The sequence below is a fragment of the Tamandua tetradactyla genome, chromosome 19, assembly GCF_023851605.1.
Source record: "Tamandua tetradactyla isolate mTamTet1 chromosome 19, mTamTet1.pri, whole genome shotgun sequence".
NCBI classification, from domain to species: Eukaryota; Metazoa; Chordata; class Mammalia; order Pilosa; family Myrmecophagidae; genus Tamandua; species Tamandua tetradactyla.
In genome coordinates this window covers 44879920-44907860 of record NC_135345.1, presented here as the reverse complement: position 1 = coordinate 44907860, position 27941 = coordinate 44879920, and the positions used below count along the sequence as shown (strand labels likewise).

The 27941-nt window shown below is 36.1% G+C and overlaps 1 protein-coding gene across 6 annotated transcripts in view; it reads left to right on the top strand.

Moving 5' to 3' along the window:
* Positions 1-23969, top strand: part of ATP8A1 (ATPase phospholipid transporting 8A1) — a 240458-nt gene extending 216489 nt beyond the window's left edge. For 5 of the 6 annotated variants that reach the window (XM_077136764.1, XM_077136763.1, XM_077136767.1 and 2 more), the window contains 4 exons: positions 9495-9583; positions 10351-10443; positions 17985-18076; positions 19288-23969. In XM_077136764.1, coding sequence (XP_076992879.1) covers positions 9495-9583; positions 10351-10443; positions 17985-18076; positions 19288-19385 — 372 coding nt within the window. In that variant the 3' untranslated portion in view covers positions 19386-23969. Of the gene's footprint in view, positions 1-8239; positions 9450-9494; positions 9584-10350; positions 10444-17984; positions 18077-19287 lie in introns of those variants that run through there. The other variant, XM_077136765.1, reaches the window with a different exon arrangement.
* The last annotated feature ends 3972 nt before the right edge of the window (positions 23970-27941 follow it).

Below are 27941 nucleotides of genomic sequence, written 5' to 3'. Positions count from 1 at the left end.
TCTGATTAATGCAGGTCTCAACTAGCTATCCTACTTTTCCTCAGGATGCCTTTCTAATCATATCTTGCATATGCATTGGTTCTGAGTCCCGCTGGCTTATTATTGGGATGATATCCCCTCACCACCACTAGCACCATGCCCTCCCAGAAACTTCCAAGGTGAAAAAAGCATATAAATGCTATGAGCTGGTATCAGATTTGCATATTTTCTAAGATTTTCTTTGTTTGGAACAATTTGTATATTTTTTGAAATTTTTGTTTGGAGTAATTCAAGCAAGGATTTTCTTTGTCTCAGAGTAATCAAGACCTGTGGGGAATAATTGTAAACATATTGGGATTTATCCAAAACACCCTTCTCTTTAGTTATTTTCTGGGTGTTCTGCTCTCTCTAGTTTTATAGGGAAAGTAATAATTCATGCTCTCTAATTTTCCAATTCAGCTCAGTTCAGCTGAGATCTATGGAGTGCCTTTATGTTAGAGCCTACAGTGGGTGTTGGTGGATTAACATTTGGAAAAGTGAGTCCACTCTGAGGAGGTGGAGTCTCATGGAGTAAAAATACAGATGAGCAGACAATTAGAATGTGAGGTGCTTCTAATTATCATGTTTGGGATGTACTGAGGCTAACAGAAGACACTTGCCTCCCAACCAGTAGTTTGGAAAGGTTTATTGGTACTGCTATTACCTGAGCTATCCAAGAAGGCAAGTGTAAGCAGGATTTTCCAGGTGGAGAACAGCTCAGGCAAAGAAGGAGCTTGGGGTTGCTAAGGTAGGAAGCAGAAAATGGCTGGAGCTGAAACTGGGAAGTTAAGCAAAAACCAAGTCACAAAAAGTTACATGGATGTCGTTAATGTGAATGCTTTTTTGTTAGGAGTTACACAGTCTTCTAGAGAGTACCTGAAGCCATACAATAAGCATTTGGAGCAGAGGAAGTGATAAGTAAATGCTAGTGATAAACTAGATGTCATGAAGAACTTTTTAAATATTTTTACATCGGTGTGTGTGTGTATATATATATATTATATAATATAGTTGAAAATGTAAAAGAATTCTTTTCAGCTAAATAAGACATGTTGAAGACATTTCTCAACAGTAAACCCCAGGATGTAGAACTTTGCATTTGCATTGCTTTTTCTTTAGGTTTTATCAGAGGGAAATTTTGAGCCAATTACCTAAGATGTGGGGCCACTGAAAGAATCCAGGTCTTTGTGCCACAGTTCACATGAGCTTGGAATTTGTCTTTGGCTAAAGTGCAAAGGAGCCAATTCGCCACTTATGCTGACTGTGATGCTTGTACACTACCATATTTAATTCCATCCCCAGGTGCCATAATGAATTCAGACAGGCCCATGCCTCTGAGAAAGGATCAAACAATGTAGTGATCCTTTCCAGTGTCACATCATGGTGTTTCACAGGCCTGAACACAAAGGCATTGTCAAAAATGTTTGTAAGTTTAAATTCAAATGGCACAGTATTCAGTGTCTGAAATCAGGGTTGATTTTTGATGAGCTGATGTGAAGTTCCCCTACATTGGTAGTAGTGGTTCCACGAAAGGTCACATTTTGATAGTCACATTTTATTTATACAAAATTCGTGTTTTTCCAGAAAAATGTAAATGTCACAGTTGTGGATTTCAGCTTTCAAGGTACTAAAGGATCTCAGTATGTCTCAGTTTCAGTAAATCAGCTCTTGCATCCTAGTTCCACTGAGGTAAGGAATTCAAGGAGAAAAGACGTGTTGGATGTCTCGAGGTTGGGTCAGATGGGATTTATATTGGAATATAGCAACACAGAGTATATCTTTTCCAAAGAAATATCTAGCTGACAGAGTACAGAGAAAGCATTGAGGGGCAGAAGGAGAAAACGACCTACACTTTGAGAAGATACTGAAACTTTTTATGAAATAAATGATACTTGCAACCCTGCAGTTGAATATTGAAGATTTTTTTTCATGGTTTCATGAAAATGCTAAGCAGATTTTCCTAAGGAGACCAGAAGGATGAACTGAGATATAGGAAAATACAAGACAAGTTCATTGATCCTGTAACAGGATAGATAACTTTAAAAAAGAGAAAAGTGGGAGTTATACATTTGGGAGATCATTATACCATAGTGTAAACCATCTCTGAAGCATTAGCCCTACCAAGATGTCTCAAAGGAGCTATAGCGAGAGAGAATTATCTGACCTGACACAATACCTGACCAAAGGATGAGAAATGCATAATGGATGATTTCTGCACCTTTGCAGCCTTTTTCCCTAGCAAGTTATTTATTCTTTTGGAAAAGCCCTAAATATTCAAACACAAAATAGGCCCCTAGATGAAGAAAAGGAATGGTTCCACTCACAGCAACAGCACAGAGAAACCTTAGCCAGAAATGTGTATGGTCAATGGAAAGAAAACTAGAAAATTTGACAAAAAAATGAGAGAAATATGCGAGATATATTAGTGTATTGTCAGTCTTTTCCTACCCTTAATGTGTGTATTTATCTTAAACAATTTATTCTTTCAATAAATATAGGGCAAAGCATTATTCTAGGTGGTAGGGTAACACAGTGAAAAAAGAGAAGAAAATCCTGCCCTCGGAGAGCTTCTATTCTTGAGAAGAAAGGCAGAAAAGCCAACAGATAAAAGTGTATTGTAGAAGTCCCCAATAGTTAAGAGGACCTGGAGTTTCCCAGATGTGACTACTTGTTGAAGTGTACTTTGAAAATTATTGCTCTTCCTTTCTTTTCTTTGTATGTATGTTATATTTCACAATAAGAATTTTTTTAAAAAAAAAGGATATCATACTGCATAGCAAGTGGTGGAGTTATAACACAGGGAAGGGGAGAGGAAATACTGAAGTGGAGTGGCACTGAAAAGACTACCTGTCAGCAGAAACCTCAAGTTGTGTGAGCAGGGCGGGTGGCCGGCTGGAGAAGGAGAATTCAAGGCTGGGAAGCGCACAAGTGCCAAGACCCTTAGGAAGCCAGTGTGGCTGAAGCAGGATGAGGGAGGGAGAGAGGAATAAAGATGGTTAAAGGGGTGGGCCTGTGGAGGCAGATCATCCGGGCCTGGCAGACAAGTGTAAAGACTCTCACTTTTATGCTGAGTGGGGTGGGAAGTCCCTGAGAGTTGAGTGGAGGAATTGTGATCTGACTTAAGTGATCTGTCTGCTCTGCTAAGAATAGACTGTAGCAGGGACAGGGAAAAGGCAGAGAGACCCCACAGAGGGCTCTTGTAGTGATCCAAGCAAGAGATGATAGGTGCTTGGGTAAGGGCAGAGGGAGTATGAATGGATGTATTCTGGAAATGTTTTTAAAATAGAGCAAATAGGATTTGCTGAAGGATTAAATGTGTAGTATGAGAGAAAGGAGGGAAGCAGAGATGACTCCTAAGTTTTGGACCTGAGCAGTGGGAAATCTAAAATTTGTATCTGACAATAAAGAAGATTGTATGATTTTATATTCTGCTTCTTTTTATTTACTGTAGTTAAGTCTTCATTAATGCTAGTAACAGATCACCCTTCTCTTCCTGCCCATTCAACACTGCCCAACACCACCATTATTTCCAGGTAACATACCTTCCCTGGATTCATGAAATATTTCTGATTCATATTGAAAAAAAAAAAATAGCATAACATATTTAGCTTTTAATAATATTGCTCAGCTTTTTTAACAGAAAAGACAACATAGATCGGAAAGAGATGGTTAAGGAAGCCAGATCAATTACTCCCTCTCTCTAGTCACACAAATGTCTTGCTGTAGAACCACCCTGAATAAATCCATGCCAAAGTACAAGAAAAACAAACTGTAACCACTGTATTTCAGACACCTAGTCCCAATGTGCTGGTATTGTTAACGTCTAATCTCTCTCAACACTAGGTTGTAAGAACTTAAATATTGAACAGTTGTTTTTTTAAGCAGCCACCGGATGGTTAAGCACTTGGGTTATAAGAATTAAGATATATTTCCTTCTCTTACATAAATCATAATAAAGGAGCAACTAGAAAATGGGAAAGAGATGGCGCCATAATGGAAGCACAAAGTAGGGTCAGCTAACCCAGTGGAAGGAAGGAAGTGATAGTAGCATCTGATATGAAAATTGAGGGGCAAGTGGGAGTCATAAATGCAAGGGCCCAGGGATAAGAGTAAGCATAGGGACATTCCAAGAACTGAAACACATACATGTGGCTGGATGCGGGGGCTGGCTTGAGAGATGGATGATATTGGGGAGGTAATCAAGTCATATAGGAAATGTCTTGAAACCATATTAAAGATTTCATACTCTATCCTGAGGGCAGTGAAACCGTTGAAAAGGTTTGATCTAGTAACTGCTAAAATCTAATTTGTACTTTAGAAATATCCCTCTGGCTGTAGTATAGAGAATGGCTAGAAAGTAGAAGAAGACTGGAGTCAGGTAGTCCAATTACAAGCTATTGCAGCATGACAGACAGGATATTTGGACTGGCATCATAGCAGCAGGGTTGGCAAGACGTGGGGAGGTATAAAGATACAGCAGTGTACACATAACAGAACTTAGTGATATATTTTATGTGGTGTAGAGACAATTCAAAAATGGAGCCCAGATTTCTGTCTTAAGTTTGTGATGGTGCTGTTTTCTGAATAGGGAGGATAAAAGGCTTTTAGGGGAAGACAATGTCTGTTCAGTTTAGGATGTGTCAGATTTGAGGTGCCTGGACAGCATTCAAGTTCAAAGCTGGAGAGTATTCTTGAAGTACAGGTGAGAGATCTTGGCCACAGGATTTGTGGGTGGTTCCCATTAGATGATGAAGGAACTTGCCAGACATCCCAGAGAGGTTTAACATGATGACAAACAGAAGGCTCCAGAGAGTATACCAGGAGTATTTACCTTTTTCTTTACTCAGGTCTCTTCGTAACCATCAATTTTCTAATAATTGCATTTTGTGAACATCTTTGACATCTTTAATATTTTCATATGGATGTGCAGTTATTGATCCAGCCACACACTATCATATTAGTTTTCTCTAATGTTTTCCTATTTAAAAGAACCCACAGTGAACCTTTGCCCATATTAATCCTTTGATTGTTAGGAAGCAGCATGTGGGGAAGAGGATTCCATGGTCAACAAATACATTTGGGAAACCTTGGTTTAAAAAAAACTATCAAATATGGTTCTTTATTCTGACTTCTCAAAATCTTAACTCTGCTACTCAGCACTGAGGTCTTCTATAAGGAACCTACCGTGATTCACACTTTTAACTAAACCTTGGGCTCAGGGGCCCATTTTGGGGAGAACTTTTCAAGACTTATGTACACAGATAGTCCAATTAGATACTAATCTATATGCAAAAGCTGTATCAAATTTCAACACTGCTTTAGTTTCCCAGCTACTAAAAAAAATACTATATAATGAATTGGCTGAACATCAGAACTTGATTGGCTCACAGTTTGAGAGGCTACAAGACTTGTTTCCTCCCAAGGTCGGTGTCTTCAGGCTGATCACCAGTCATTGGGTTCCTTGGCTTTTCCATCTCACGGCAATGTAGATGGCAGCATCTTCTCCTTTTTCTTCTGGGTTCTGTTGACTTCTGGCTTCTGTCTGCTTCTGTGGCCTTCTCTATAGAGACTCCAGTGATAGAAGTCTATCACTCCAAGCCACCACAAATGCCTTCTTCCAAATTGGATTGAATTTTTTAATCCAATCTAGTTTGGTAGCGTTTCTCTGAATACAGAGAGACTCGGTGCTTTTCAGTGTTACTGATTATATGTGTATTTTGTGAATACCTTCTCGGGTCTGTTGCCTGTCTTTTCAGATCTTAGCTATTCTTTTGATGATAAATGGACTGTTTTTATAATCAGATTTTAACCCAGAATTTCGCATATTTGTGGCAATCATTCTCCTAGTTTCTGGTTTATCATTTACTTTTAAGTTAACTTCTTGAATATGCAGAAGCTTGAGTCATTTCCTTAAAACACTTCCTTTGGTAGTTTATTCACTGTTTTTAAGCTTAAAAAGCCATTATGTAAAGCTTTATCCTGACACTTAGTAAAAATTACTTCTTGGTTTTGTTTTATTTTTTTTTCATTGTTGTTGTTAATATTAATTCTTTAACTCTTGTGGAATTTATATTACTTTATCTTACTGCCCGCCCCCAGAAAAATAATTAGCCAAGCTTTGACACACTATTTTCTGAAAAATATTCTCTTCCCAAATTAATATTATGTTCATGCAGTCTTTAATAATTTACCTCCATTTCCTAAACTAGCAAACTAAAATGAATGTTAATTTATTAGTTATCAATTACCTTGGCCTACATTTCAGTATTGTTTTTCAAAATATTAGCTGAGACAAGCATGTATTATGATATTATTGTGATGAAAACTGAAATTTATAAACTGACTTACATTTAATATGATATTATGATAAATATTTTCTTCCTTGAAATTTATGGTTTGAGAGATGGCTAGAAAGATCACTGGAAAGATAAAAGACTAGGGTGCTTAAAGATATTTGAAAATTAAATGAAGAAGTGAGAGTTTGTTAATAATCAGTTAGTAATAAAAGCAGCCACTTACGAGCATTCTCTGCTTGAATTCTAATAATCCTTCAGGTGGGGAGGGACATGTATAATTAACTCCATCTTACAGCCAAGGAAATAGGCTCAGAAATTACTTCTGCAAAGTGTGATAGCCAGGAAGGGCCAAGTCAAGTGCCACCAGAGCAGTTTACCACCAAACCCACTCAAATTGGAGTCCATGGATATAGCCCCAAGAGTTCCCCAAGGGGCGGCTCTTTTAGAAGGTTTCTGTGTATTACCCAAGAGGAAGAGTCACAGTGCTCATCCCTGACATTTGTCACATAGAAGTAGAAGTAGACTTTAAAAACCACATCACCAAAGGCTTATTGGCAGGTATCGCATTTAAATGATCTCCTGTACAAGATTGAACATGGAAACACTAAATGGTGAAGAAATGTTTCTCCCCTTGGTGTGGGAACATGGGTTGCTCACGGTTCACCCCATTTGTCAGAAGGTAAGCCCCTCTTGTCTGGTCAAGCCCCCGGCTTGGCTAAATGCACATGAGCTCATGCTTTCGCAAACATTCTTTCTCTGAAAGTTCGCATGGAGATTTCAGAACAATTCCTCTGCCAAAACTTGCATTTTCAGGCAGCGTTGGTTTATTTTTGAAGCCCGGGTGGTGCCAGCGTCCTTCTGTAGAGACAAGCGGTTGTTTGTTCCCCCACGGAGGGCCTGTGCCCCCCAGTTTACCAGCTTTGCAGCGCTCTCGGCTGATCCTTTCTCAAGTCCCCCTGGGAGCCACTTTTGTGGCGGATTCCATTTGGTTTCACAGGGCCTCCAGGAGGGGCGGTGGGGGCCACTTGGCATGGCCCACAGATCCCCCCACGCTAGGAGCAATTTGCAAACCGCTCTTGGAGGGAGCCTGAGCCCAACCCCAAACAAGCGCTCCTGTTACTGCCATTGTCTGCGGGGATCCGTTCGCCTTTTCCCAGATGACCTGCCTGTGAGGGGGGAGATGTGAAAAGTTAGAGACAAAAATGGTTTCTACAGAGTGAGGGCGAGCTTTCTGGTCCAGAAAGGAAGGAAATACCTCTGTGGGATTTTATTTTTACCCCCTCTTCATCCAAAAAATACAAAGAGACTCTCTGTCTTTAATGCGAATGTCGGCTTTAAATCTTTTTAGGTTTGGATTAACTCCGCACAAGAAAAAAAATCTGACAGGCTTTCAGATATGATGCAGAAGAACTTTTTTACCCTCAATTCACGTTGTTCATTTGTAAAGCCAAAGACTGGGTGGACTGAATAGTGGGTGCCAGTTGTTCCTCCATTCACAGTTAGCATCACAATAGTCAGAATTAACAGCCTGCAGGCTCTACCACCACTTCTGCCTTTTCCACCAGGGGACCTTTAATACACGATGGCAAAGGCAAGAATAAATCTTTCTTCTCTTGCCCACAAATTAAAATACATTAAAATTAAGCCAAGTAAAAGTGCTTTTTTTTCAGTTACGTAACTTAGAATCTTATTCTACCTTTTCCACCCAGAAGGAGAAAGAAATACGTTTTTTTGTGTTTTTTTTTTTACAGTTGTTACCTTCCTAGAAAGCTTCCTTCAATCTAAACAAAACCCACTGACTTGATAGACACTTCCTATTACATAGTTATTGTGGGTTTTCCCTATTGAGGATGTCAGCAAACATGTCAGAGATCATGTTTTGCTTATAAAATAATGTGACTTTTATGTGAATATATTTCATTTAGAATATGGGTGCCCTTCCATTGAATCCACGTGGCAAAATATGTTTTCTGAGATTTTTTGTAATGGTATGTTATATTTCTATTTAGAAAATAAGGATGCAGAGCTATTTGATGCTATCTGGGGGAAAAAATTAGCATCTTTGAACCAGGAGTCTCTATCATTAGCCTGTGTCAATGTAGAAAAACATTTAAACAGCAATTCCTCGTTCTCAGTTGAGAGTCCAAATGAATAGGTAATCTGAAAAATAATTTGAAATTAGAAATCTTTATATTTGATAATAATTGATTGATAAGACTGTTTATGTGCAATTGTGAAACTGCCTGTAAAAGAATTAGACTCTAGATCACTCTTAATTCCTGAACCATACCTGCTAAAACAAAATTTGCCTGTGTGATTTCTAGTAGATTGTAAATGTGCATCCATTTGATGGCTACTTATTAAAGAAATTATAGCAATTAATTTAAATAGGTATTGCAAATTTACTTTTGATAAACAGTCTTAAAGAAGTGAACCAAATATTTGTTTTATTGTATGACCCTATTACTTTTTAGATTACTAGCCCTGTGTGATCTACCTAAAAAGAGATTTTTTTATTGTAATTGTAAGCAACTAATAGATTTGATTAATTTTTCATCACAGAATCAATTCCTTTGCAACCCAAAAGGCTGATTAAGCAATGTGAAATTTAATACAAAGGAAGGATTAAGGTTACTTTAGTATTTAAATTATTCCTACCTAATATCAGTCAAAAATAATCAAATTATTTCATATCAGAGATAATTTGATTATACTACTTTCATGGTTTATCTGAATGATTTTTTAGATAATATTTTACAAAAATAAAGTTGATTTTCATTTGCCAGGAATGGTAAACTTGTTTCACCATAGGATTTATTTTGTGTGTTGCATTATAAGGGTTTTTAATCCGGAGTATGTTTGAAGCTGGCTCAAAACACTGATTTTGATATTCTAAGTTATATAAGAGGGTCAAGGTTTATCACTCCATGCAGTGGCCACAATAATAAGAATTTCACTTTAAAATATGAAAAGATTTGGCACATAATAAATCTTTGCTATATTAGCTACTGGGGGGGAGAGGTAATAAATGCATGTTTTGACACATTTCACAAATTTGAATTTAGAGTTATTCTTCTTTCAGAGTAATATTCTTAGAGTGATTTCTTAAATCATATAAAAACCAAATGTGACTGATATTTTTCTTAGTTTTTAAAGTAATGTTTCTGATGATTTTCATAGGCAGCCATGCTGTTTAGTTCTGGAGTCTTTTGGATGGGCCTGTTATTTATCCCTGTGGCATCTTTGCTTCTCGATGTGGTCTATAAGGTGTAAGTATAATTCTCAGTTGTGTATGTAAAAATATAGATGCATATCAATCCTCAGGCTTCTCTCTTTTAACATCAACTTAAGAATGTAGAATTTGCAGAATAGGAACTAGATATATGAATTCATTCTAAATAAATAAGCTAATAAAAAAGGAGTCATTGAGGAACTAGAAAACTAAACTAGAGAACTAAATTTAAAAGAGTGAACGAGAAGTAAAGCAGGTGGATCCAGTTAACATTAGGAAGAAGTACATAGGAGAGAATTACATTAGAGAGTTGTTTGTTTGTTTCGAAATTAACCTGAAAACCCATACAAGGTAGACGAAAGAGTTTGCTTATCTCCAAAGATACTATTTTTTTCTTAGCAGATAATTCTTGTGAAAGGAAATGTTTTAGTTGCCTGACTCAAAGCAAGTGTAAAATACAGAATATTAAAAACAAAAACCTTACTAATTTTTCTTGTGTTATGCTTTAAAATGTTAATTCCTAACACAAAAGTTATTAAAGCTAATTATATGATGTTTATTCAATATTTATGAGTTTTAATATTATGAACCTAAACCAATTATTTAGACTATTATTTCTCTAATTATATAGTGTCCAAAAGTGACTTACTTTTTAGATTCTATTGAAAAACTACTGCTTGTACTGTGGTTACTGTCAAACTTATCAACAGCCGACAATAAACCACATATCTAATTTTGTAAAGTTTTAAGTCTTCACAAGAGTATTTTCATGGAAATATTTTTTTCTTTTTTTTTTTTTTGCAGTGTCAAGAGGACTGCTTTTAAAACATTAGTAGATGAAGTTCAGGAGCTAGAGGCAAAATCTCAAGATCCAGGAGCAGTTGTGCTTGGAAAAAGGTAAAATGTACATTGAATATGTTCTTTTCCAGTGAACTTTAAATCTTAATAGTGGCTGGATATAGTGGTAAATCTGTATTTATCAGTTAACATGTAACATGGAGCTTATTTTAGAATCTGAGAGATGTAGATCCAAAATCAAACCTTTCACTTACTAAGCTGTGTGACCTTAGCCTAGTTGCTCAGGGTTACTAAGCTTCAATTCTCTCACCTATAAAATGGGGGTGAGAATACCTACCTCATGACTAGTTGTGAAAATGGAGTAAAATACTGTAGATAAAGCACATAGGGTAATGCCTGGAGCTTAATGACCATTGAATGAATGGTAGATACCAATCCTACTATGTTATAAAACTAAAAGGGGAGAGGATTGCAAGTAGTTCAGTGGTAGAATTCTCACCTGCCATGTGGGAGACCTGGGTTTGATTCCCGGCCCATGCACTTGCCAAACAAACAAGAATTCAACAAATTGTGCTGTAATAATGGGATACTCAAATGGAAAAAGAATGAAATGTGATCCCCGCCGTACAGCATACAAAAAAAAACCTAAAAGGGGAAAAGAAGATTTTCAGCCCGAAACAGTATCCAAGATAAATAGCATGTACTCAAAAGCAGAGCTTGACAGTAGGGCAGTCTGCTTTACAGTTGCATTTGTGGTTGAATCTGTTACTAGGAACTGACCTAGACATATATATGAAGCAAGTTATATCATCAAAATCCTCTTCCTCACTCTGCTTCACCCCTCCAAAACGTAAGGTTAGAAAGCTACTCAAATTCATTAAATACGCAAACTATTATAAAAAAAAGAAGTTAAAATTCGTTGAAAACAGACAATAATAAAATATGACTGTGAAGATAGCAGCAGGAAATTTGTTTTATTTTTTATCTCTGCCATCATGCTAGAGTGAGCCAGCCTGGTTTTGTCTAAACCATAGCAAATGTTTTGCCTCAGTATATGTCACCTTCATCAGGGTTCACTGTGGTTACTCAATGTGACACATGGAGTAAGTGTCAGACTAGGAATTCAAACTGGTACCTTCAGTTCCAGCTCCCACTCCCTCTCACTAAGCCTCCAGGGCCCTTCACACATTTTAAAAATAACAGCACTAGCATTTGTTGAATGCTTACTTCATACCAGGCTCTGTGGTTAACATTTCACATGTGCTGTCTCATTTAATCCTCATAACAGGCCATGTTTCCCAGATAAGGAAACTGGAGCATAAAGCAACTAAGTTCCCGGAGTCCATGTATCTTTTGATTCCAGAGCCCTCGCTTCTACCCATTCACTATTCTGCCTCTTTCTGCTGCTGTTTCAGAAATGGAGTCAGTGAAGCACTTAGCCTCTTTAAATCAGTTTCCCTGTGTGTATGATGGGAATAGTCATACCTCCCTTTGAGATTGTATTATGGGTTCCGCAACATGAGACATATAAATGCCTAGACAGTCCATAAGACAGAGTGAGGACTCAGAAAATGTTAGCATTCACCTCCTGCCTCCGTCCTCCTTTCATCCCCGTGCTTTCATCTGAAACCTACATCACGGGGTTTGTAGGAAAACATCTTTCCTATTGCCTGGTACAAATAGCCCCTCAGTAAATGTTTCTCCCTGTCTCACTTGAAAATGGATGTAGGTAAGGTTGTAGCTCACAAAACTGTGAATAAAATCATTCATTAACAATTATTAGGTAATAATAATACTATCAGTGTTACTGTCCTTAGGAATAAATCTCTCAAAGTTAAAAGTATATTAATAAAACTTGCCCCTCCACGTGGTATTTAGTTTGTGTAGTGTATCAGTGACTTCGAACAACTCATGAATCAGGCTGAGGGTCTGATGTGATGACCTCTTCCTCTAAGTCCTAAAGATTCTGTGAGTCTTTCGTGTACAAAGGCCCTCCCACTAAGTAAAATAAGTCAGAGGAACTAAAAGAGAAAGAAGTGGATTTGACCCTAAATCACCACCTTCTCCTAAGAAAATGTATCAGATAAATTTCCTGCTACTACCCTCCTCAGTTGACTAAAATAGCTATTCATATTTTCATCAAGAATGTGGAAATGTTAGCTGTTAGCTGAACACCGCAGGCCTGGTATAACATGAACTTCACGTTGTCTTTGCTGCCCATTGGTAATCAGGAAGAACGGTGGTGGTCGGGGAAAGCATAGTCCCTACCAGCTACATGATATCTAGGAAAGGGGGAGCGGGGAGAAAAAATCTATGAAAAGAAAAAAATAGCAACTGATGGTAAAGTTTTCATGCTAAGCCATTCTAGGTCATTAAAGAATCTTCAGATCTAATTTTACTGCCAAGAATCTTGGAGAATGAGACTGATGCTAAATTTCAAAAAGTTAGCAAAAGGGGAGAAGTTGTGATTTCTGTACATTCTAGCAGTATCAGATTTCCTTTAGTTCCAAGACCTATGCTATTTTATACCCCCAAGCCTTCACATACACTAAGAGGCCACACCCCTCCCTAAAGTCTGGGCACTTTAGTTCTCAGCTTTCAAACACAGTTCAGATGCAATTTCCTCCACTCTCTGCAGATAAAATTAATTAATTCCTATTCTGCTATCTCTGTACTTTGTATAAACTTCCATTGTTACATTGTATTATGACACATTTGTTTACATATATTCTTCTACTGGTTTGAGCTCCTTGAGGGAGAGACCCATGTCTTATCATTGCTGTAACTTAGTGGCACCTAACTTAGTAGAACTGGATAAGTATTTGTTGAGTGAATGAATGATTGAACAAATGAATGGTTAAGTGAACATAGGAAGCAGTAAATGAATAAATGAATGAAAGAGTGAGTAGTTGGATGGAAATAGTGTCGGTGGGTATGTGGATGGTTGAGGGGTGGATGGTTGAGTGGGGGTGGTGAATGAATAATTGAGTGCTGGATGGGTGAACCAATCAGTCCTGGTGTCTGAGTTGACACCAATTATACATTGGTTTTATTAACTAGCAATTAATTAAATATGAAAATGTAGGCACTATATAACTGTGTTGATAGTCTTAACAATTAATATAAGATGAAGTAATAGTTACTCTTTGAGGTCCTCCTAAAGTCCATTATGTGATTTTAAGTTCAAAATGAAAACTAATCATGAAGCAGTGTTTTATAAAATTAAACAAATAGATATGTTTTGCCTCCAAGTAGTTTCTAATTTAAGTGATAATAGTACACCTCTAGCCAAAGTAGTTCATAAATATTCTGAGACCTTTGGCAAACTTCTTACCTACCTTATCCTGTATCTGAGTTATGGCAGTCTTCAGGAAAAGCCCTTGGCCCCCTGCATTTTATGACTTGGTTCCATTCTTTCCACTACATGAATTTGAAGTAAATTAATCTTTTTTGAAAAGATTCAATATTTTATCTAATATCCATATGCTGGCTGATGGTGTTGACCTTCTACATGAAGCTTTGAGATTGAAGAATGTTTGTTTTAATGATTCTATGAATTTAAGACCATTTAGAGCATTTTATTTTTCTACTTAATGTAAATATTTACTAACATTTTACATCAGAAATATTAATTTTTTTGGAATATGAACCCCCATCCCTCAGTTGGGTGTCTTATATTTCTAGGATCATGTAACATCTTGCCTTTTTAAAACCAAAAAAGAACAAAAAAAGTAGTAAATTTCAAAAGCACAAAGGTATAAAATGAGAGACTGTAGGCACTATGGGTTCATTGGGAAAAGATCCGTTAGTTTTTAATATCTTCCTTGTGACATTGAAGTTAGACATCTTAGAGATAGGAAAATATGATAATGAAACTAGTAATTTTTATTTCTAACTGTAGACAGTAGCCTGCATCTCATCATCAGCCATTACTAAACCGAATGTTGGCACAAGATCATCAGGTGAAGGTTCATTAACTGAGTCCACACCATTGTTTGGCCCATAGCCTTAGCTTTAAAGAAGAGAGTGGGAAAATATGGGGTGTCAGACAATTTGGTCATGGATATGATGGTGGTCTCTACAGATCTTTTTCTCTATTGTCTATCTTAAGGAAAAGCAATTTCAACATTGCCCCAGAACTAATAAGAAAAAAGAATGCTTCTCAGTTTTTACACTGAATTTTGCCTACGTATTACCTGAATATCTTGTTGGGAATTGAGATTAGAGAGATGTATCAAATGCCTTCCTCCAGCCTACTCTCATCACTATAGTAATGGTTCTGTCCCACATTTATAAACAAAAGTGACAGAACAATGAAATGTCATGTCCTCCAGAGCAGGTTTTAGGCCTGTTATATTCATCATCCATCTCCCTGACAACACTCCCTAATATGGGACAGCTATCACATGATACATATTAAAGCATTCTTGGAATGTATGTTTATTGACTTTCTGGAGACCTATTTTAATGAGTCAACAAAAATAGCTTGCCAACCCAAATAAGTACAAATGCAAATTTACCACTCTTTAAAGATGACCACAAGTTCCAGAACAGTAAATGGCTTCTTATTTTTTATATGCCGTGTGGGGAAGGTCACATTTTGTCCTTTTTCCATGTGACTATCCCATTGTTGGAGCACTATTTGTTGAATTTTTTTTGGGGGGGGGGTGAGGGAAAGTGCACGGGCGGGGAATCGAATCCAGGTCTCTTGCATGGCAGGCAAGAATTCTACCACTGAACTACGCTTGCATCCCAGTAAATGGCTTTTTATCCACACTAACTTTTGTACTGTTTCTAAATAAAATGTTATTTTTAAATATTTTTATACCTCGACTCCACCAAACATCTAAGTTGCAATATTTTAGTAAGTTTGGAAGTAAGGTAACAGTAGTTTAATGGCAATTGTATAATTGCATTAAACAGATTCATGATTTGCACACTTGGCATATAAATGAAAGGCTATATAGGATTGAGCAAAACCACAAGCCAAATCTTTTCCTTAAGTTTGTGGTTTTTCCATAGATATGTGAATAAGATGTGGTTTTAGTGAGAAGGTATCCTTGGGTCTAGTGAAAATATTTCTTTTCCCACTGTTTTCCCACTTTGTCCAACAAAAGCCAAATTTTTAATATATCTTTCAATGTTATGTTGTATTTTATAATATGACTTGATAGTAATATTGGTACCCATAAGCATCGATCGCATAGAACTGCATATTTTTAAATGATAAATAGTTCCCTAAAGGTAGAATAAGACTAAAGAAATACAGCTCATCATCACTTATTGTTTATTAAGCGTCCTCCCATGAATGGCATTTATATTCTGTAGGAGGGACTCTGCTTGACAAGGACTAAAACAAGAAGTTCAGAATAGCTAAGGCAAAAAATAAAATAAAAATCATATTTATTTTCCTGTTAAAGACAAGTGGGGACGTTATAAATTAAAACTCATGTGTGGCAATAGATATCTCATGTTGACCTGAGGTAGAATATAAAGCAAAGCATCAAAAATGATCCTCACAAAATGTCTTTTGTTTTATGATTATCTCTGTTCTATCTGATTTTTTTAAACAATAAATTCCCTGGGATTTGAGGGAGGGAGTTAGAGAGGAAGGGACTAGTATTTGTTGAGTGCTTCCTAAGTACCACTCTGGGTGCTGTGCATAACTCCCCTAATCCTCCCAGTCTGCCTGGGTTAAGTATTTGTCCTCCTGTTATATATGAAATGACTGAGAAAAAGGATTCCCAAGAAAGAGACTTTGTTATTTCTGTTTTTATTTTTGAACGCTGGGCATTAAGGAGATGTAGCAGCTGAGTGAGAGTATAGCATTATGTGAACAAAACAAAACTGCTTTATCTTAAATGTTTAGGTTGCCATAATATGTAAAATAAAATTGTCACATCTGCCTCCTTACCACTTTAGTGTTTTGCTATTAAGTATTATGCGTTTAGGAAAGCCAGCATGAAACCTGGAAAATGTATTTAGGGAAGAAGAAGCTGCATAATGATACATTGCCATCCTCTAGCCTTCTGTGGTTATTTCAGTTTTAAACGCCAGAGACTTCCCAGCACCTCATCCGCAGTGTTCTGCTAACAAAATCAGACCACCTGCTGCTAAAGCTGCCGACTTCCTCAAAGCAGTTACACATTTTAGTATCCCTCAGGGTACCAGGGTCTGTAATGTTAGATCATTTAAAGAGTAGAGTAGGAAAAGCGACTCCGTAAAAATGACCCCTTCACGTTCCCCTTATCTGTTTATTTCACTAGCAAAAGTAAGTTTTACAACTATTTGCAGAACCACTGGAGTTTTAGATTAATTAGCTTCCTTGCCTAATGTAGCTAATTCCCAATGACAAAAAAAGTATGTCTAATAAGAAGTGCCAGTTAACATCCCTAGACTTTAATAAGTATGCAAGGATTACTACAAATGTCAACGTTTCTAAATATTTTTCCTTCGATTTTTGCCTAAATGTTTATGTAATTATGAGTTCTTTTTGCAGAGAATCCTCCTTTTTGTATATGAAAAAGAATGTTCCAGTGTCTTAAAAAAAATGTTGGCAAAATACAGAGCTAACATAATTTACAGTGACTTAAACTAAAGCTTTTAATTGTGGGGAAAATACAAGACAGAAAATTTTCAACTGAGTCTGTTCCAGTGATTAAAACAAAATTGCATAAACATTTGCTGCAAAGCATGTGGATTACTTATTTGCTCTTCATACTTATGTCTTTTGATGGCAAAGTAAAGTTTTATAAATCAACCAATGAAGAGATGGCATGATTGAAAAGACTGATAATGCTTATAACTGCATTTCAGAATTATCACTCAAGTTCATTTATTTAACAAATATTTGAGCTCCCACTGTGTTAGCCTCTGTTCTTCGTGCAGTGGAAAGAAACAGATGTCTTATTTCTTGCAATGTGCTTTTAGAAATTAATAATTATGTGGATATGTATCTGCAGAAAAGATTATTTTAAAAAATTGTTGAAAAATAAATATCTTCTCTTGTCATTTTCCCTAGTAGAGTTATTTTCTGAAAATAGTTTATTTTAAAATGAAATTAAGGAACACATTTCATACCATATTAGAGTGATAACAGAATTTTTCTGATTAAAAAATCTAGATGAAATTTCTTCTTTGCATAACTCTTAGGGATTCTTTAACATAACTAAAGTATATTTTGCACCAAAATATGTGCAAAGTATGGCAAATACATGGTAATAAATAAGTTTTTTATTCGAAAAATTACCATGCTTACTATATATATAATAAGTCAGAAGCTAATAACACAACTGGAAGATTTTGTGTTTTTTTTATTAATTGTGTTGTGCAGGTTTAATACCTCCATTTGACTTAAATATAAGTGGGAGCTGGAAAAATCTTACTTTTGATTGGAGTATTGGGAATAAAATACCTAATCTTTAGCTCTGGGGAAAAAAATAGCTTCAACAGTGTCTGTCTAAATACACTTGTGAAATCTGATTTGCTATCTGGGAAAATGGGGTCAAAAGAGTTGCTAGAAGACAGATTCCTCAAGCAGTCTTTTGTTTAAGTCCACCCTCTGTTTGGTGGCCCTGTGGGCACGCTGGGGTCTCAGCCGAGCTGATAATTCACTTCGCACATTTTCACCTGCCCTGCAGCCTCACCGAGCGGGCGCAACTGCTCAAGAATGTCTTTAAGAAGAATCACGTGAACTTGTACAGGTCTGAATCCCTCCAACAAAACCTGCTTCGTAAGTATTTGAGTTCTTATTTTTTTCAATAGATTCTCTGGCATTAGTCCATCGTACCATTTATCAGAGCAGTTTGTTGGTGGTGGCGGTTTTGTTTTTTCGGGATATTTAACTCGTTAAAATGAACATCTAAATAGAATAGTCAGAGAATCCTTTGAACACAGCCATCTAACTTTTAGGGGAAAACATGGAGCATTTTAAAGTCTTAGTTTCACCAAAAAAAAAAAAAAAGACTAATATTTCCACTTACCCCTTGCTCCCTTAATTCTTAGAAAGAACCAGTAAAATAGTAAAATAACTCGTAAAAGTTGCTTTTGTATTGTTACCTTTGCTACTTAAATAACTTTGCAAGGGCTTTTCAGCTTTCGTATAGCACAATGAAATAATTTTTCCTTGTGAAAATATTTGTGAATATTTAGAGTTGTAAAAAATTTTTAGGTATATTTCTTACATTTCAAGGATCTAAAAAGAAATAAAATATATAAAGCCCTGTAGTAAGTTTGTGTTAGTAATACATCTTTTGTTTCACATTATTTCCACATATAATTTATTTTGGTTTATACATACTCATGTTTAATGCTTTTGTTCTTTTAACTTCAAATGGCCCTCTCTAACTATGTAATCCAGAGACTAGAGAAATCCATGAATAACACTCCCCTTGGGGGTCATTTCTTATCCCCACGCCTCCCCAACCATGTGGGGGCATCGGCGGGTTTATCTGTAGACACTGAGTGCAAAGGGAAAATGTCATCTGAAGGAAGGACCCCTCTTTAACCACTTGCGTTCATATGTGTTTCTCTCCTTCTCACTGTTATTTCTCGCTCTCGCTTCACCTGGCACATATGGAAATACACGTGCCTGCTTGAATAGACCCAGTCACTTCCTCGAGTAGGAGGGAAGTAAAAATTAAATGGGTTAGACTTGAGGTACTAACAAAGAATTAAGGGGGCTTGAGGGTGTCTGCTTACTCTGCCGGAAAGCATTCACAGCATAATTCCCAAGAATTGCTTGACAGCGTTAGGTCATTCCACTCTCCACTGTGTAGTTGAGCCTATATCTTTTCCAGATACTGAAAATGAATGCCTTCTTGCTTCTAAGAGTGGAAAGTAAGCATTTGTTCCCCAAATTAGAAAACTAAATATTCAAAATGCAGAATAATGGATTTCCAGTGGCTTCCTGTCAATAATTTCTGTTTTATCATTAACTTACAGATGGGTATGCTTTCTCTCAAGATGAAAATGGAATTGTTTCTCAGTCTGAAGTGATTCGAGCGTACGATACCACAAAACAGAGACCTGAGGAATGGTGATGGAGAATGGCTGAGAAGCAGACTCTGCTACGTCTCTAAGAACAGCTTCCAGGTCTTCACTGGAATCTGCTGACCCTCCAGTCTGGTTCACATAGGGAAAGGTGGATCGGAGCTCATCTCGTTGATTGACATTCAGATTCATGTATAGTTACAAACATAAGCACTGTGCAGCTCCACTGTAACACCATCTCTTTCAGATTTTAAAAAGTATTTGCTAAGTCTTTGTAAACAAAAATTGAAATGACCTTGAATCTGGCCAGAGTGCTTTCTTAATTGAGGAGAAGTCAGATTCTTATGCCTTTATTCTAGGCTGTAACTGACTATCAATTTATTGGACATACCATAAGGTGACCAACCATTTAAAGACTCTTTGATAGTATTAAGTTAAAGGGACTCTTGATACCCAAAATTCAGATTTCACATTTCAGGATATGCTGAAAAAAAAATACAGCATTCTTAAGAAACTGACTCACCTTACTGAGCAAAATTTCTAAACAAGGCATTAATAAGTGTTGTGTCAAAAATTGTTTGCCAAAGAAGTTAATAAGTGTATTCCTCAGTAGTCATTTGCCCAGAAAGTTATAAGAAAGTTTACTTCCAGTTCTGCTGTGAGATCTGCATGCTTGACTTTTCAAATGTAAGAGTGATTTGCAAAAATGAATATTTCAAGGCATTTGCTACTAAAATCTGTGATGTTGCACCTTTGGCCTTACAAATGCTTCTTTCTTGTTTGTCTTGTTAATTCATCAAATTTAGAGGATACACTTGTTAATGTGACTCTGTTGTTTTGTTTCAGTACTGGTTTTTAAAATTGTATTTATGTCTCTTGGTCATTCTTGATAAGGTTTCATCATCATCAAGATTTTTCTAAAAATCTGGCTTCTGCTCTAGATTGACTTATGAAAATTACGCTTACATATTTATTTGGGATCTCCAAAGCTTCTGCCAAGTGTTTGGAATCACATTGGATAAATGCATGGGCTTTTGTAATGTACCTAGGCTCAGCATTTGTAATGTATTTCAGTTATCCCTATTTATCCCCACTAAAGATGACTGCTGTCTTGGGTAGCACACCCTGTGTTACTTATAGTGACTGCTGTAAGCTTAAGACTGAGAATTGTTTCACAGTTCCCTTGTCAAGGAGTTCCCAAAACTAGTCACATGCTGCTAATTGGGACAAAAAATATACGTTTCCTCATTTTAAAAACTCACCTATTTTACTCAAGGCTATAACTTTACAGTCAAAGAGCATTTTTCATTATGAATAGGTTTCATTAACATGTTTAAAAATATAGTTTGGGTTTAATTATTTTCAGCATTTCCAAAACATCTGAAAATGCCTGTTTTGCTAACAACTATAAATGATGAGGGGATTGTTTTAAAAACCACAGCCGGTTTTCTACACTATTTTTAACATACTGCTTTCATTTTTTTTAAAAAAAGGAATTTTAGTTTTCAGATACACTTCCGAGATCGAAGCAAATATTTTGCCTTTTATTCAAAAGCCTGTTTGCCTTTAAGTGGATTTACCAACAAAATGGGCAGAACTTCCTTTAAAGCAAAAAATGGCAACTAGAGTTGTAAAGAGAGGTGATTTTCTGGCTCACCCCTTGAGTTTAATAGTGTCAGATCCATTTTTTCTTAATCTAGATTTAAAATTAGTATATACATCATTTCCTTCACTGTATCTTCAGCTATTGAGTTACCAGTGCACCTCCCCCATTTTCTACAAATTACAACACATGCATAATTCTAATCTAAAGGGAGCAATACGTTTACATGCTTCACTTCCTAGACTCGTCTCATTTGATGTTCAGAATAAGAGAATTATGAATCAAAACATCTAGCAAGGCCAAAGGTGTAAGGATCTAATGTATCTTCAAAATTCTAGTCTCAGACTTTGTCTACCAATTGGATATTCAGAGCAGCTTTTCCTGGCCCTCACAGTCGTGATAGGTAAGGTCAAGCCACAAAAATTAAAAAACAGAAATGAGGTACATCCCTTAAGAAAAAACACCATCGTAGCAGTTACAGAGAAGAGCTGCTTTCAATGCCCTCACCTCATCAGTGGCAGCCTTCTCAAAAATGTAGCGTCAATACATTATGAATACAATAGAACTGAATTTTCAAGAAATCTAAATGTATTCTTTTTTTCTAGAAACATGACACTCATGGCTAATAATTGAATGTATAAGATCATGATACGAAGTGTGACTAATTTATGCCTTTTTGTCCCATAATGCTATTTTTGAATTATCAATATTAAGTAATTTTTTGCATCTTCTTGGGGTGGGAGGGTGAGAGTATAAGCTCCTTGGTGAAACTTAAAGCATAGCAATTGCAGTGACTTTGCAGTGTTGATTTAAAATACAGAAAACTTCTAATTTTTTTAACCTTGGTAATAGGGGAAACAATAACACAATTTTACAAGGACTAAACACTTGAAGGACATGTACTCTTCAATTTTAAACTCCCTTGTAGGGACTCTGGCAAATGCTGATATGGTTGCTTTACAATGTTTACAACTCAGAAGATATGACTTGTTATAGAAGCTCCTCATTTATTTAGTATTGAAAAGCTGGGAGCTGCTTCTTTAATATTGAATAGTAACACAGTGATATGGAGCATGGACTTTTAAAATGTTTTATATATATACAGATAAAAATACATTGGCGGGCAGTGCGACAGTGGCTCAGTGGCAGAATTCTCGCCTGCCATGCTGGAGACCCGGGTTCGATTCTGTGCAAAAATAAAAAATAAAAAAACATATATTGGTGACTCACACCCAGCAAAATGCTATGTGGCAGAAATTATGAGCAGGAAAATGGTGTTTCTCAGGAAGTAAATTTGAAATGATGTTCATGGCTTCTGCCCTCCCACACTCACTCTGCATTCTAAGGTGAGACTGCTTCAGCAGTGTTGCTAACTTAATGGAAAACTTTTTCTAATCAAGTCAGGTGTATATGTATTCTGCTACATACTATTAGCCAGCTACATGCGTTGTATGGTCATTAAGTAAAATCAGTGTTTTCTAGTAATTTCCAGGGAAAATGAATTACAGAAATCAATACATGTTTATTCTGATAATTAAATTTTATATTTTAATTTTGCAATTCAGCATTCTAACATCCAAAATGAAAGTCACATGATAATTTGTGACACTGTACAACACTTAAGTGTCATTTCAGGTGTTCTTTCAGGAAATGAATGCTAGTCTGAAAGTAATAGGTTGTATATTCACAGTTTTTTAAATTATTTATAACAGTCATAATTATTACAAAGCTAAATGATCATTAGCATTTATTTTTGTGTGGTTGCCCTTTGATTGTTCCTGATTTTAAAAACTATTTCATCAAATAAATCTTAAATCTTATAAATAATCAGTGTCTACAAAATTTATCAAGAAAAATGCCAACCTTGTTCACACCAATGGACTAGTTCTATGGAATTCTTTTTTAAAATTACTTAATGTGACACCATGCAATTTGGTGCCTAATAAATGCTTTCTAATGATGAACATTTCTATAATGCCTCTTAAAAATACTATAGCTGATTTTTCACACATTAAAATAATGTCATTTGTGAAACTTAGTCATACTTTGCTGCATTTTAATTAACCTTCAACAGCTATTAAAGTGGAATGTAAGTTAAATTTTGAAGGAAAGGAAATGAATGTTCTCCATTTTTCGTCTTGATTTATTTTCTGTATGAGAGCAGCTGTGTTTTTGATGGGTTTATGGTTTGCATGAATTAATATTTAAAAGTGATCTAGGCCAATGCATGGCTATTGCTATAAATCTTGATGTTGATTTCTGCCTTATAAAGTTCTATCATAGCCTACCTGCAATTTAATATTCAGTGGGCAAATTAATTGGTCCTCTGCACAACTTTTTTTCATAAGTAAATTATTTTACAAGTGAATTTGAACAAATTTAATGGAAACTTTTGTTTAGTCTGCCTCCTAAGAAATTTCTGTAAAAAGGCTCACTAAATTTCTTAGCAAATAAATCTCCCTTAAATAGGAAAAAAAAAACTAGATTTCATATTTGCTTACTTTGAGTTAACAGCAACTTTCCATAGGTTAATCTGCTCTTGCAAAGATGTGAGCAAAATATTAAAATATGCATATATTTTTTTATGTTTTAGAATAGAAGCCATAAATGCAGTAAATACTGTTTGTTCAACTACTTCAAGCTTCATTTTTTACATTTTGAAGTTTATTAGGATTAGAAAAGAAAAAAAAGGCAGCCACAGAAGGGAACTATGGAAAACTAGTTTGCATTAAAGATGAAGTAGTATTTTCAACTCCATGAAAAACCATTCCTGATGAAACTGTTGTAGAAATTGTGACGCTGCATGAGTGGAGAATTTTAAATCTGTGATTATAGTAGTTTTCTCAGGTTTGTTTATCTCGATGTTAAATGCACAGTGTTTTATAAATAGTTATTAAAGTTGAGTGGCATTCAATTCTATACAGTGTTACATGTCATTGGCCTTTTGTGAATGTGCATGTTTTAAATTGCAAATTTTAAATATTTTGTCCTCTAATTGCTATTAAAAATAAAATAAACTTTACCATTACATAAAGAAAATTGTTGAAGTTTTGACTGCTAGTTTTAAAAACTACATTGCTTTATAAAACCATAGCCTACTTTGACTGCAGTCTGAGAAGTTGTATCTATTTAATAACTTTTTAACCTATTTTGTTTGCAACTCTAGTGATACATAAAATATCCCCTCATTTTAATCCAACCAAATGAACCGTGAAATGATGTATATTAACTCTAATTTGGGACTAGGAGTAGTTTTGATAATTAAGTTCTAAAAAAGGATTTTCAATCAAAATATTCTATTTTGATTCTTCGGTCAGAAATGCCTCCTAGGATTGTCCCCATTACATATTAAATCAGCTTGCAAGTAAACAGCTCATTCATGCTTTATCCTTATCCTTTCATATAGGGTGAATTTAAGTTTTCTAAACCTACTAATTTTTAAGTTCATGAGAAAGTGGTAAGGGTTAGCCAATAACATTTGAAGGTACTAATCTAAAATAATAAAATTGAACATATAAAAATCACAGGACACATCAGAAATCAGTACAAAAATAAGTGCTCTTTGGTTAAAAAAAAAAAAAAAAGAAGAAGAAATGACTGAAGCTGCAATTTGGTCAGCTGAAAGGGTAGGATTAGTTCACGTAGAGGCACACTGGAGAAACAACTTGAGAAGCCCTGGCTTTGTTAGAATGAGCCAGATGTGTTTAGCTATCGGGGATCCCTTGTCCTCTCCCAATCTTTCCAGGGACACAGATTAGGTGTGGGACCCCATACAAAACCACAGTGAAAGAATTTAGTCAGATTACCTCTGAATTGTATCTGAAGTAATCTTTGCACATTCAATCCTATTTCCCTTAAAGCACTTCATACTGACCGTGTAGTTTTAAGATGCCCTCTAATGAGAAAATAGCGAACTAGAAATGCATTGCTCATAAATTGAGTACGTCATCCCCATTTAAGTTTGTTTTCGTACGCTTAGGGCATCTCTAGCCTAAAGCTTCTATTTCAATAACACTGGGCTACCTCATTTTAATGAGGGAAAAAACCTTCCTAACCTGGATAATTTCACAATCAGGCTAATAAAAATTGTTGGGAAACATGAATTTTTGCCGTTCATTTTTTATTACTTTAAAGTATAAACTATGTAACTAAAAATTCAAATAAAAATTTCTTGTCGGAATAATCTCATCAACAGCTAATGTTTAATTGCAATTTTAAAATACACATTAAAATGTTGATAGTTTCTTCCCTTAATAGTTTAACATGTCCATGAATCTTTATTTTTCCTGGAGATATTCTAAATGAACTTTTTAGATTGTGCAAAGTTAAACTGATCCCAATCCAGTGAAATACACCAAATTCCTAACTCCTCCTGTATATACCATCAGGAAGCTTTTTAATTATCTCATTTTAGAAAATCTATGGATTCAAATCAATCTGGTAAGTTCTCTACCATGAGAAGTAGCTAACAACACTAATAAAAGAGTTAATAGGGGTGGGGGACAACAAAATAAAGAACAATCTACCTATTTAAACTATTAAAAGTATATCTGTTCGTTGGCTTTGAAATGAATTACCATTTGTAAAGCAAATTTACTATATTTATACATTTTTCTAAGGCAGAAGATAAAATAAATGTACAGACACATGATGAATCATGTTTTATGGATTCATTTTCTCCTACATGACTGAGCCTCCTGGAAAATAGGAACGCCATCACATGTCTTTTAATAAAGCACCTATAACAAGTATTTGTTGTCATTCCCATTTCTGTAGTAGACAGTGGATTCTTGAGTCAGAAATGCTGCTTATTCTCCTTGAAATTTTCAACCCCTCACACAGGGCATGAATCATAAACAGTTTCAATAAATCCTCGTTGAATGGAACAATGTCTACAAATCTACCAGAGGCTGGCCTTTTTTACACTGGTATGGATAATATTATCATGTACATAGCTTCCACAGTGAGATTCAAAGATATACTATATGCCACCAAGTACATGAAGACGTGATATAATTCAATGCCAATGAATGCTATATCACAATAAGGTATACGATAGCTCCCTAATTTTAAGTAGTCTGTGGCCAGTTAACTTGGTCAATCGAGACATTCTACTAAAGAGAGGAAGGTTGCAGACAAAAACTCCCTATAAATTCCATAGTACTATTCTGCCTAATAGCTATAAACTACTTCCCAAAGAGTTGGCAGATAAAAGTGTAGCCACTAGAGAAACTTACTGAATGGAATTCAGTGTGAACAGTTCCGTCCCCAAGAAGGCATTTTTTAATTGTGCAGGGGTATCTAGCATTAGAATGTTTGGAGATGCCAGGGACAGATTGCTACTAGAATTCACTGGATGAGACTTGGTTTTAACAGAGATCCTGCAATACATGGAATAGTCCATGCAACAGACTTGAAGTATTTGCATGACTTTGGATATCCCACCATTCAATTCAGTGAAAAACCTAACTCCATTTTACCTATAAAACACTTTTTGCACCACCTAGTATTCACTGATCTTTCCAGATGTATAACTACTGCTATAACAATACTGGATAATAAAAGGAAATTAAGCTTTGCTTTGGAAAATCACATTCAAAGCAGCAGCATGACTATAGGGTTCTAGTTGCCAGTCTAACAAGCCTGTATCAGTCTGCAGTTGAATTTGTCACATCATGGTTGAGACTGCATGGGGGATAGCCTTAGTCCTTTGTTAAGTCTACCCAAGCCATGATATTTTGAAATAAATTACTTTCCTGTTATTTCTTTCTCTTTACTGTTAGGGCATGATAATGAATTTTTAAATTACAAGTGCAATGAGTTATCTATGAATTTCATTTTAAGACAGGAAATGGATGTCACAAAATATTTGTCCTGGGGCAGGCCACCGGTGGCTCAGCAGGCAAGAATGCTTGTCTGCCATGCCCGAGGACCTGGGTTCGATTCCCAGTGCCTGCCCATGTTAAAAAAAAACAACTATTTGTCCTGAAGGAGAGATCATTGGGCCCAGCAGGGTTGAGAATTACTGCCTTTCTTAAAGGGAAGCACTAGACCTCATACTCAAAATCTCCAGTGGATTTTGTGCACTCAAAATATCACAGCAGGTGTTCCCCTGATAGTTGAATCTGTTTGGGAATTCCAACTCTGTAATGACTAGCTGTGGGAACTTAGGAAAGTTACTTCACCCCTCTGTGCCTCAGTTTCCAAATCTGTAAAACAGAAATTATGATACCTCCCTGTTAGGTTGTTTGAAGGAGAAAATGAGTTAATAGATATAAATACTTAGAACAGTGCTTTGCTCATGATAACAGCCCAAAATTTTTAGCCTAAAATATATATAAAAGAAGCAGTATATAGAAAACGAGTAAAACCAGTCTAATGATGTAGCAGTGTTCTCTAGAACATGTTCACAAATGTTTATCTATATTCAATCTGTCCTTCCTTCCTTCCTTCTTTCCTCTTATAACATATTTTGAATAATTTGGGATACATGAAAGCCAGGTCACTTATAGGAGAAAGCAGGATTTGCTCATTAACCTGGGTAAATGCACAATAACCTTAAATGTGTTTCCTCAACTGGAAAATGGAGGCAGGGACAAGGGGCTCAATTATGTCAGAATTCTTCCTCTAACCAGCTGCATTTGAAAGGAACTATTAAGAGTGACTATGAAAGTATGAACACATGTAAAATCTGGGCTCCCAAACAGCACCCCCGGGAATCAGGCAGGTAACATAAGTAGAGGTGGGCCAGCTGGGAGAGACCAGGCAGAGGGTGGCAAATGGCAGGTGTCCTGTCCAAAGGCTGGCCTGAGCCCCCTGCAGGTCAGGCGCTGTGGCCACTCTTCTGACAGTGGGTGTGTCATGAGAAGCCAAAAACTCAGATTCTTATGAGAAATGTCCTGATTGTTATTGAACAGGCCAAAAGTCACATTGCAGGGCTGTATCAGTACAAACTGAGACCTCTATAAAAATTCACTTCCTTGGCTGCTTTCATGAGCCATGA